The sequence below is a fragment of the Salmo trutta genome, chromosome 25, assembly GCF_901001165.1.
Source record: "Salmo trutta chromosome 25, fSalTru1.1, whole genome shotgun sequence".
In the NCBI taxonomy this organism is placed as follows: domain Eukaryota; kingdom Metazoa; phylum Chordata; class Actinopteri; order Salmoniformes; family Salmonidae; genus Salmo; species Salmo trutta.
The window spans coordinates 33,342,020-33,354,278 of record NC_042981.1 but is presented as its reverse complement, the minus strand read 5'-3'; the positions used below and the strand labels follow the sequence as shown (position 1 = coordinate 33,354,278).

Here is a 12,259-nt window from a genome sequence, read left to right as displayed (position 1 = left end):
GCACCAGTGACTAGATCAATAAAAAAGTGGTCAAATGAAGCAGATGCTAAGCTACAGGACTGTTTTGCTAGCACAGACTGGAATATGTTCCGGGATTCCTCTGATGGCATTGAGGAGTACACCACATCAGTCATTGGCTTCATCAATAAGTGCATCGATGACGTTGTCCCCACAGTGACCGCACATACATACCCCAACCAGAGCCATAAATTACAGGCAACATCTGCACTGAGCTAAAGGCTAGAGCTGCAGCTTTCAAGGAGCGGGACTGCTTATAAGAAATCCCGCTATGCCCTCCGATGAACCATCAAACAGGGAACGCGTCAATACAGGACTAAGATCGAATCGTACTACCCCGGCTCTGACGCTCGTCGGATGTGGCAGAGCTTGCAAACCATTACAGACTACAAAGTGAAGCACAGCCAAGAGCTGTCCAGTGACACGAGCCTACAAGACGAACTAAACTACTTCTATGCTCGCTTCGAGGCAAATAACACTGAAACATGCATGAGAGCACCAGCTGTTCTGGAAGACTGTGTGATCACACTCTCCGCAGCCGATGTGAGTAAGATCTTTAAACAGGTCAATATTCACAAGGCCGCAGGGCCGGACTGATTACCAGGACGTGTATTGCGAGCATGCGCTGACCAACTGACAAGTGTCTTCACTGACATTTTCAACCTCTCCCTGTCCGAGTCTGTAATACCAACATGTTTTAAGCAGACCACCATAGTGCTTGTGCCCAAGAACACTAAGGTAACCTGCCTAAACGACTACCGACCCGTAGCACTCACGTCTGTAGCCATAAAGTGCTTCGAAAGGCTGGTCATGGCTCACATTAACACCATTATCCCAGAAACCCTAGACCCACTCCAATTTGCATATCGCCCCAACAGATCCACAGATGATGCAATCTCTATTGCACTCCACACTGCTCTTTCCCACCTGGACAAAAGGAACACCTATGTGAGAATGCTGTTCATTGACTACAGCTCAGCGTTCAACACCATAGTGCCCTCAAAGCTAAGGACCCTGGGACGAAACACCTCCCTCTGCAACTGGATCCTGGACTTCCTGATGGGCCGCCCCCACGTGGTAAGGGTAGGTAACAACACATCCGCCACGCTGATCCTCAACACAGAGGCCCCTCAGGGGTGTGTGCTCATTCCCCTCCTGTACACCCTGTTCACTCATGACTGCACGGCCAGGCACGACTCCAACACCGTCATTAAGTTTGCTGACGACACAACAGTGGTAGGCCTGATCACCGACAACAACGAGACAGCCTATAGGGAGGAGGTCAGAGACCTGGCAGTGTGGTGCCAGGACAACAACCTCTCCCTCAACGTGATCAAGACAAAGGAGATGATTGTGGATTACAGGGAAAAGAGGACCGAGCACGCTCCCATTCTCATTGACGGGGCTGCAGTTGAGCAGGTTGAGAGCTTCAAGTTCCTTGCTGTCCACATCACCAACAAACTAACATGGTCCAAGCACACCAAGACAGTCGTGAAGAGGCCACGACAAAACCTATTCCCCTTCAGGAGACTGTAGAACCTTCAGATCCTCAAAAGGTTCTACAGCTGCACCATCGAGAGCATCCTGACTGGTTGCATCAATGCTTCTTATGGGAACTGTTCGGCCTCCGACCGCAAGGCACTACTTTATTGACATGGCAAGCGGTACCAGAGCGCCAAGTCTAGGTCCAAGAGGCTTCTAAACAGCTTCTACCCCCTAGCCATAAGACTCCTGAACATCTAATCAAATGGCTACCCAGACTATTTGCACTGCCCCCCCTCCCCTATTTTACACCGCTGCAACACTCTGTTGTTATCATCTATGCATTGTCACTTTAATAACTCTTCCTACATGTAAATATTACCTCAACTTTTCGGTGCCCCCGCACATTGACACTGTACTGGTGCCCCCCTGTATATAGTCTCACTATTGTTATTTTAGTGCTGCTCTTTAATTTCTTGTTACTTTTATTTCTTATTCTAATTTAAAAAAAATTAACTGCATTGTTGGCTAGGGGCTTGTAAGTAAGCATTACACTGTAAGGTCTACCTACACCTGTTGTATGCGGCGCATGTGACTAATAACATTTGATTTGGGAAATTAACTTTGTGTTTGTGTTTCATTTGAACACCACAGATCAACTATTGCCTAACATAGCCAGAGGCATGGTGGAATGAAATGGAGAGTCTGCATTTACATTGAACTTTCTTCCAATCTATTCAAAATATCACAGAACAACATAACCTTAGACCATTCGTTGACATTTATCTGAGTCTATACAGTGTCTAAAACCCAATGAATGGTTTCAACCAAACACAGAATTTCCCCTAAATAAATTGACCTGTTTTTTTTTGTTGCTGATATTTCAAGATGTGTTTTATTGTCTGGTGTGTACAGTATGTAAAAGGGCCTGCTGAATGTAAGGGTGTCAGTGGTGGTGTGAGTAAGACTGGGGGCTGCTGTCTTGCAATTGTAAACTACAGTGAGGTCAGTGACACAGAGAAAATCCCCCAGCCTGCCTCCTGTGGTTTCACAAGCAGTCCACTGACATTTCTGTGGGGCTGCAAAGTGAAAGGGCTTTTGCTTCTGTCTGTAGCCACCTTGTTTGTCATCAGCAGTATTTTACTCTGAAAATGTTAAGGGTTTTTGCTGGGGAAATCTGATAAATGGGATGTCCAACACATTTCTAAAATACATTGTAACTTCTTGTATCACTATCTTAATCAGATATCCTCTTTCAAATGCCTTACCAAACCATCACCATAAACATTTTTTGTCCAGTTCAAATACATTTGACACACAAAGTGAACTGTGTAATTATGAGTTCCAAGTGCTATAAGTCCAGCTTCAGAGAGTGTGTGACAGTTCCGTGGTGACACCGGTGGTGTAGGCAGTCTTTACCATGCCACAGGGGCTTAATAGCTGTTTAATTAGACACTGGGGAGTGAGGTATCCAGGCAAGCAGGCAGTCCTCATTCCCTCTGTGTAAAGGCAGTACAGCCTTGCAACTGGGAGCCTGTACCAGCCTCTGTACCACGTGACTGTTTCACTTTGACACCTCCCCCGATTGCGGCTAGAGAGTGTGACAGTGTTTCTGTTGCCACGGTTTCTAGCTACTTTTGTTTTGTGTGATGCTCAGTGTGTGTGTGTGTGTGTGTGTGTGTGTGTGTGTGTGTGTGTGTGAGATGGAGAGGCTAATAAAGTGTGTTTGTATGATCACCTGATCGCCACATTAGGACTGCCATTTTCGACAAGTTTAACAGGTATTTTCTACTCTGAGCTCCACTCTCCCAGAGTAGCTGTAACCGACACACCCTCCATCTTCCCAGTAGTGACAACAGTGGATAGGAAAGGCTGCTTTACCTTATCGTTTATTTTCAACTTGGCACTCAGCTCATCGCTCAGTACTTAAAGACGCTCAGGAGACTAATTGAAGACTAGCTGTTTGTGAATGGGGTTTTTCTTATTCTTCTCTCAAATATTGTCATATGGGTCGTTCTGTTTTATATGTTGTTGCTAGTGTGTGTACAGATTGGGCCAGTGGTGACATTAGGTTATCCAATGTAGCCTCTGTCTCTTGGGCGTTTCCACCCGCTGTCTCTCAATACAATTCAATTCAATGTACTTTATTGACATGGAAAGTAAAACACTTATGTTGTCAAAGTAAACATATAACAACGATGGTCAATGGTGGCTGATTCTCTCTCTCACTCGTTCTCTCGCTCTCTCTCTCTCCTGTTCTTCTCAGCCCCTAGCCCACTGTCATGTGGCTGTCCCCTCCTCTCCTCTCTCTACCTCCAGTCATCTGATTAGTGGTGGTGATTGTGTGGCGACGCATCAGATGGCCTCCGTTTTCTACATTTGGAAGTCATATAGGCTTCTTTTTTGAAGACGAGACCCCTGTACTTGTGGTTTCCAAAACCCTTTTATGGGGGTAAGGGAGCTTCACTGAGATTACCCAACCCTCCTCCCCTCCCATTCCCCGAGGTTTTTGGTGTCCGATGGTAGTCGCCCTGTCTCGCGTCTTGGTGTCTGGCAGCGAGGCGGCTCGTGCCCAGATAGGGGTCTGGTGTCCTTCCTTGTAATCATGGGGCCTCTTCTCTTCAATGGGCCCGGGCCTGGGTCATGTGTGCCGGCCCTGCTAACCACAACCACTTCATCTGACACTCTGTGGTGAGCCACGCTCAGGGTACCCAAAGGGGAGGAGGATGGGGAGACGAGGCACTACAGGGACTCCTACTGGCTAGGGACTTCCTCATTCTTCTTTGATTTGCATTTGACAGCGAGGCTGGAGAGAAGGGGGACGTTTAAAGTGTGCTCAAACTGCCCTTTGCACCACATATCTTCTAAGGGGCTGTCAGATAAAGGCTATGCACTATGCAGGGGCTGTGGATACACTACACTGTGGAAAGGGACTAGGACCCATTTTAAATGACTCTTTCTGATACGCGTGCTAAGCTGAGGGAGATTTTTCAGCGGTTACCTCTTGACTTTTACGGGGGATTTGGTGTCTGCTTCCGTCTGATCTGTCTATCTTGTGAGTAATTGATTCAGTGAATATTGTCTTTCTCTGTCTTTCTCTTGTCTTTGAGTATTCACTGGACTGGTATTTTCTGAGTATCATGGTTGTATTCATGGTTGTATTCATGGTTGTACTGGTCTTCTGTGCCTCTCTCTCCCCAATCACTAGCGATGATGTCGTGGCTTTCTTTGTTTTTGTCTGTTATGGTCCTGATCTCTCTCTCTCTCTCTCTTTCATTCTCTTTCTCTCTCTCACCCCTCCCTCCCTCATGGCCCCCAGGAGATCCCTCTCTCAGAGATCCTGCAGGTGGAACAGTCGAGGGACCTCAGTAGCCTTGCCCAGGGCAGCAACCCACACTGCTTTGAAATCATCACCTCCACCATGGTGTACTACGTTGGGGAGAACAACGGGGGTCAATACCACAGCCCCGCGCTGACAGCCTCAGGCGTGGGCATGGAGGTGGCCCAGGGCTGGGAGAAGGCCATCCGGCAGGCCCTGATGCCTGCCACACCCCAGCCCAGTGTGGCCACCGCAGCCAGGCAGGGGAAGGACCACAGTGAGTACAGTACCTTTCTCTACTGTTAACATGGTAGACATGTGGCTAAGGCTATTGGAAGTTGTACTGACTGGCTATTGCTCTGGTTTAGGCTACTGATCATAGTGTGTATACAGTAGTTATTTCGATTAGAGGTAGCGATGACATGTATTTGACATATTGTAGCTATTGGCACTAGCACTGGAAAGGTGGTATGAGATTAGTTTATGTGAGCGATGGAAATAGTACTATTTGTGCCCATAAAATAGGTCATTGCCGATATTGGTCATTTAGTGGTTTGATATATTACATGAGTGTCAAGTGGGTCAGGAGAGACCCTATTATATGCTTGAATCCCCAAGTTTTTTTAAAGTTTTTTTATTTAACCTTTATTTAACTACGCAAGTCAGTTAAGAACAAATTCTTATTTATAATGACTGCCTACCCCGGCCAAACCATAACCCGGACGACGCTGGGCCAATTGTGCGCCGCCTTATGGGACTCCCAATCACAGCCGGTTGTGATACAGCCTGGAATCGAACCAGAGTCTGTAGTGACGCCTCTAGCACTGAGATGCAGTGCTTTAGACTGTTGCACCACTCGGGAGCCCTGAGTTAAGGTCAAGTGCGGTGCTGTTCTGGAGTGAGAAAGCAGTCAGTCTTGTTTTGAGATAACAAAAAAGGCATCATCAGAAATGACTGTGCCTACAGACACAGCAAAGCCTTGAATTGTGAAGCCGTGGTTGACCTTTTCCCTCCTGTAATGATAATCATAAGATAATAAGATAAGATGTACTTTGTTGTTCATTAACTTACAAAGAACGCAAATGTGTCTTTATGCTCCCAACCCAACACTCTGAGAAACACACTCATAGCCCGAAGTGCTGGAAGCAATGGGCTGACCCCGTCTTAACTGCAGTGCAGCGCCCCGGAGCAATTATAGGATATTAAGTGCCTTGCTCAAGGGCACAACGACAGGCGGTGGTATCTAGGATGATGCCAGAAACCCTCCGGTTGTCGGCTCACTCCGCACCAGATTATCCCGTCTGAGCTGGTATTTGAACACTAGGCTTCCTGCCACCCAATCAAATTGATCATCATTATTATGATAATGATGGTGATGATCTTAGAGCAGGGATCATCAACTAGATCCAGCGGCGGGCGTTTTTGGTTGGATTGGATGGTTGGGCGTAATTATATTAAATTGTACAAAAAGAGAATGTATTTGAAAATAATAAAAATGTCATACCTTGATTAAGGTGAGATATATATATTTTTTTGTGGGAATACTTGGGAACAGATTTCCTAAATTGAACAAATGTTTAGCTCAATTCCTGGTGATTTTGGAGTCTTTTTGTTTCTCTCCAAAAACTACCCCCCCCCCTCTTTTTTTTGTTTATGATTACTTTAACATTTTTACTAAAAACTTTGGGGCGACCAAAATAACCAAGTTGCGGGTTTGCCTGTTGCTGACGCCTGTCTTAAAAGCTATGGAGCCAAGGTTGCACGTTCAACCGGTCGCTCTCCTGTGGGCACATGGTGCAACACCTGAAACCTGACGTAGATTCAGGGGATTATCTGTGTGTGTTAAAATGTGCGTTCCTCTTCCATCGCATCCAATACACTAATGCATATTCTAATCACGAAGATGGCTGAATCAGACGAGTGGTCTTTTTTTCCCTTTCGGCTATGAAATGAACACACTTCTGGTTCAGTGCTCACCATCACCATAGCAGGTTCTAATGTTTATTAATCATTTCTGTTAGAGTAGATATGAGATTAAAGGAGCGCCATTGCCTGCCAGCTCATGTACTATATGTCCCCGGAGGCCATTTCTCTGGCTGTACCTTCTGGTGTAAAGCATATGGTGAGGGTGGCAATGCCAAACAGATGAGACCCACCACCTCACTACCCCTCAATATCCAACCACTCTGAAACGACAACAAGGGCTTTTGCCCTATAGTCCTACAATATGGTCCTTAGCCAATGAGTAAGTACAGGTGGGCATACTTTGTTGTCCATAGAGAAGATGAAAGCTGAGACTGTTATTTGATTATACAATTATGTTTTATTTTTTGGCAAAACATGACTTGGGAACCTCATGACTGAATATTGGCCTCAAGAGGCACTCATAACCTTAACTATGAAATGTAACACATAGTTATGCTGTTCGATAAAACAAATCTTCCCCAATCAATTATACAGGGTCATTATGGTGCAATGTAATGTTACAGCTGTGGTAGGCTTGAAGGACATGGAAACAAAGTGAGAAATGCATCTCTGTTTATGATTAATTAGGAATGCATTGGGTCCTTTATGCATTTGTAATGTACAGTTGTTTAAAGTAAACACTGCATTGGTTTCCCCCTCTAGAACAAGAGGTGTCTATCAGCATATCTGTGTCCAACTGCCAGATACAGGAGAATGTGGTGAGTGTGGTCACTTTTTCAGATAATCTTGCTCAATTTCTCAGTTGTGTTTGTGTGTGTTCAATCTTGCTCAATTTCTCAGCTGTATATATGTGTGTGTGTGTGTGTGCGTGTGTGCAGTCGTAAAAAAAAATCGGATACTTCTGTATTCTTCATGGACCATTAAACATTGCATGTCCATTGTAAAAAAATCTATATTTAAAACAAGTTAAGGAAGTCACTGATACACTTATGGGAAAGGGGGATTTTCATACGTACTGTACTTGTGCATTGAGTGAAAGTGACCCATTTGTCATATCAATGACCATACCAATACAACAGCATCTATTTAACAATGATATAACAGTATAAATCGACAGTTTAATGTATATTAGCACTAGTAATACCCTTTAAGATAATACACTGCAGTAATACAGAAGTGTTTCCCTCTCTGTAGGATATCAGCTCTGTTTACCAGATCTTCTCTGATGAGGTGCTAGGATCTGGACAGTTTGGGATTGTGTATGGAGGTATGTGCCTGGATATCCATGTTTTGATGTATTGCAACTAAACATAATGTATTCTCTCAACCCAAACCAAAACACACACCCACTTTATGCCAGGTACTCACATCTATCTTAATGATACTATACAGTATACAATATAAGTACATGTTGACTCATTATTTATTTCTGTTGGCAGGGAAACACAGAAAGACTGGAAGAGATGTGGCAATCAAGGTGATTGACAAGATGAGGTTTCCTACCAAGCAGGAGAGCCAACTGAGGAACGAAGTGGCCATTCTCCAGGTAACACATAGACCCTCATGCTGTACCAGTCAGATGTATACAGTAGTCATTCTTGCTGAGTTTCAAACAGTGAAACTGCAACGTGGTACAGTATGGAGTGTTGAAGCTAAAGTTTTGTTCACTCGTTTAGAACCTTCACCATCCTGGTATCGTCAACCTGGAGTGTATGTTCGAGACGCCTGAGAGGGTGTTTGTTGTCATGGAGAAGCTCCATGGAGACATGCTGGAGATGATCCTGTCCAGTGAGAAGAGCAAGCTCCCAGAACGCGTCACCAAGTTCCTGGTCACACAGGTCTGTCTTCCTCTCTACTTCTCTCTAACGTCCGTCCCCTCTACTTCTCTGTCCTTCCTCATCTTTCCCCCACTTTCTCTCGTCCTCCCTCATCTTTCCCCCACTTTCTCTCTCTCTCTCTCTCTCTCTCTCTCTCTCTCTCTCTCTCTCTCTCTCTCGTGGTGTGGTAGTCTATATAAGCAGTAATAGACTCAGCCCTGGGCCTGTTTCTTCTTGTGGTGTATGGATACGGGGGGATTGTTTACGGGACAGGCTGGTCTGGATGGCATCATGGCCGGGATTACAGCCTGCGGTACCATAGTGGTGCGCTGTTCTGCTCTGCTGCCTGGCCTCTGGTCTGTGGGCTGATTAGAAGAGAGGGGCCCCGGGGCCAAACACGAGCGGGTTCATTAGGCATGGAGCTGCACATGAAAATGAACAGCAGCAGGTCTGATGTGGTTTATCAGGACTTTGTCAAAGTCAGGAGTCGGGCAGCAGCATGGAGTTGTTCGAGGACCACAGCTAAACATGCATGCAGCACTAGCAGCTACAGTTGATGATTACACTACAGCAGAGAGGAGACAGTGATGAGGTCATGTGTCCATATGGAAACTAAGAAAGTGACCATCCTAGAAATAGCTTAGTGAACTACTAAAATACTTATGCAGCTCTCATTATCCATTCCATTATATTTTGCGAGGGAGTCCATACTGTTATATGAGGAGATCATTATGTGGTATTATGTGGTCTGATCTCGCTAACCCATGGGGGTTTGGCTGTTTTCTGTAACAGATCCTGGTGGCTTTGAGACATCTGCATTTCAAGAACATCGTCCACTGTGATTTGAAGCCAGAGAACGTGCTGCTGGCCTCAGCAGAACCCTTCCCACAGGTACAACATCTCACCTGTCAGACAAGTTTGCTATCTTTCTAGCAAAATATTGCTTGTATGTGTATGGGGGAGACAATGTAGCATTCTGCTGTGTGTTGTGTGTCCTGGCAGGTTAAGCTGTGTGACTTTGGCTTTGCCCGTATCATCGGTGAGAAGTCGTTTAGGCGTTCGGTGGTGGGTACCCCGGCCTACCTGGCCCCAGAGGTGCTGCGTAGTAAGGGCTACAACCGCTCCCTGGACATGTGGTCTGTGGGGGTCATCGTCTACGTCAGCCTCAGCGGGACATTCCCCTTCAACGAGGACGAGGACATTAACGACCAGATCCAGAACGCTGCCTTCATGTACCCACCCCAGCCGTGGAAGGAGATCTCTGCAGACGGTAGGAAGAAAGACCCGTTTGAATAATATTCAAATGCATGAATGCTAAGGAAGACAATTGAGGACAAACATCTCTGTAAAGCGTGTAACGTAACTAGTGAGTCCAGTCATACAGCTAAAGAAGTAGACCGATGGTGTGATACAACGAGCAGTCATTTGAAGCTACTGGAAGTTATTTTGTCTTCGTTATCACTTGTATATCAGGTTGCACTATGGTTTTTCATATACACTAGTGTAGGTGTATGCGGGGGATATTTATTTGGGGCAACTCGGGAGAGTTGTCAGTGATTCATGTAAACCACACACAACAGAAAAGTCAAAGAGCCGCAGGGTCTGAAAACCACGCTGGTAGATCCAGACGTGTGGGTAGAAAGACAGCACTGTTGTTTCATGTCTACCTCTCACTTTGAGACTAACATGAAGTCTCTCTTCCTCTCACAGCTACAGATCTCATTAACAACCTCCTACAAGTGAAGATGAGGAAGCGGTACAGTGTGGACAAGTCCCTCAGCCATCCTTGGCTACAGGTATTATAATAGCTTAATTATACTGTAAGCAGTGCACAGGCACATCTAACAAAACATTCACACACGTTTCATGATGTGACCTAGAACAAGGCAGGCATTGTATTGGATCCCTGCTGTAACTCCTGTTTCCCTCTCCCCCCTCCCTCTCCCTCACTCCTTCTCTCTCTCTCAGGACTACCAGACGTGGCTGGACCTCAGGGAGTTTGAGACACGGCGTGGCGAGCGTTACATCACCCACGAGAGTGACGATGTGCGCTGGGAGGAGCATGCAGACGAGCATAGCCTGGTCCACCCTAAACACTTCATTATGGCGCCCAACCTGGACGATATGGAGGAGGGCCCCTAGTGGCCAGGAGGCCATGTTACAGGTTACAGGTGTGGCCAAGAGGAAAACATCAGGAACCTCTGCAGGTTATTGACCTTTGGAAGCATTCCCTCTAAAACTGGTTGGGAAAGGGTCAGACACCCCTGTGCAGGGACTGTGTGACAGGGGATTCTGACCCAAGACTCGGTGGTTAGACATACTGCCACAGGGAGCAGACAGGCGGCTCTGTGGAGGCCCCTGTTTCTTTTGGACACCGCAGTGGAACCAAAAACTTTGGGAGAAAGACATTTCTTGGTTTTTTTAGGGTTTTTTCATATCTTGTAGAATCATTCCAGCTCAACTTCATTGGTCCTTTTGGGAAATACATCATTATTACAAACCAAAGGACAATTAAAGCTGAAGGGATATCATTTCCTCAACATTAGGAGTGAGTAATGGTGTGCCATTCTACCTGTGAAGGGCTTACAGAGTAGTGAGCTTAAAGGGCACTTATCACAAGGGATTTGTATCCACAGAAAGATTGGAATGCGTAGGTATTTGCAAACACAACTTTGTGCTTATTCCAAGACAGTTTTGAAACCATGTCCTTTGACGGTATGAAACTGGAACTATCATTTGCATGTAGATGTTGTACTTTACTAATGGGAGGTAGATTTTTTGCACTATACTACCGTCAAGCCTAACAATTTGAAGTTGAAAAGTTAAAGCTGCTACATCAGGTTCCCTAGAGAAAATGACAGAATGACAGAAAGTGTTGACTGCATCACAACTTAAAGTTTGTGCTAAGAGCTTGATACAGTAATGCCTAGGTGAGTAGCATAGAGATTGTGAAAATGACTGCAATACAAAGCCTTTAGCAGAGCACCTGTCATAAACAGTGAGCAAGTAAATCAAAAGGCGCAGGGACCAAAGACTGAATCCAGCTAATTGAAATTATTAATCTTCAATTTCCCTGTCTTCTCATGACCAATAACTCATCTGTTTTTGTAATGGCTGTCTTATCATTGTGGTTCACTCTACTTCGTTGTCTAGAAAGTGGCTTGACTATTGTACATTCCAAGCAGGGTTCGAGCCAAACCTGGTGATGGGGCCACTACCCCTCAAGGTATTACAATAGCTATCTACAGTTGAAGTCGGAAGATTACATAAAGTTAGGTTGGAGTCATTAAAACTCGTTTTTCAACCACTCTACAAATTACTTGTTAACAAACTATAGTTTTGGCAAGTCGGTTAGGACATCTACTTTGTGCATGACACAAGTAATTTTTCTAACAATTGTTTACAGACAGATTATTTCACTTATAATTCACTGTATCACAATTCCAGTGGGTCAGAAGTTTACATACACTAAGTTGACTGTGCCTTTAAACAGCTTGGAAAATTCCAGAAAATGATGTCATGGCTTTAGAAGCTTCTGATAGGCTAATTGACATCATTTGTGTCAATTGGAGGTGTACCAGTGGATGTATTTCAAGGCCTACCTTCAAACTCAGTGCTTCTTTGCTTGACATCATGGGAAAATCAAAAGAAATCAGCCAAGACCTCAGAATAAAAAACTTGTAGACCTCCACAAGTC

General features: G+C 45.2%; 1 protein-coding gene across 5 annotated transcripts in view; it reads left to right on the top strand.

Annotated features, from left to right (window-relative positions):
- The window catches only part of LOC115162457 (serine/threonine-protein kinase D3-like), a 71,876-nt gene extending 60,010 nt beyond the window's left edge, over positions 1–11,866 (top strand). For all 5 annotated transcript variants that reach the window (XM_029713769.1, XM_029713766.1, XM_029713767.1 and 2 more), the window contains 9 exons: positions 4,820–5,096; positions 7,448–7,503; positions 7,940–8,012; positions 8,185–8,291; positions 8,422–8,583; positions 9,355–9,453; positions 9,565–9,832; positions 10,273–10,358; positions 10,531–11,866. In XM_029713769.1, coding sequence (XP_029569629.1) covers positions 4,820–5,096; positions 7,448–7,503; positions 7,940–8,012; positions 8,185–8,291; positions 8,422–8,583; positions 9,355–9,453; positions 9,565–9,832; positions 10,273–10,358; positions 10,531–10,704 — 1,302 coding nt within the window. In that variant the 3' untranslated portion in view covers positions 10,705–11,866. The remainder of the gene's footprint in view (positions 1–4,819; positions 5,097–7,447; positions 7,504–7,939; positions 8,013–8,184; positions 8,292–8,421; positions 8,584–9,354; positions 9,454–9,564; positions 9,833–10,272; positions 10,359–10,530) is intronic.
- Positions 11,867–12,259: the final 393 nt, after the last annotated feature.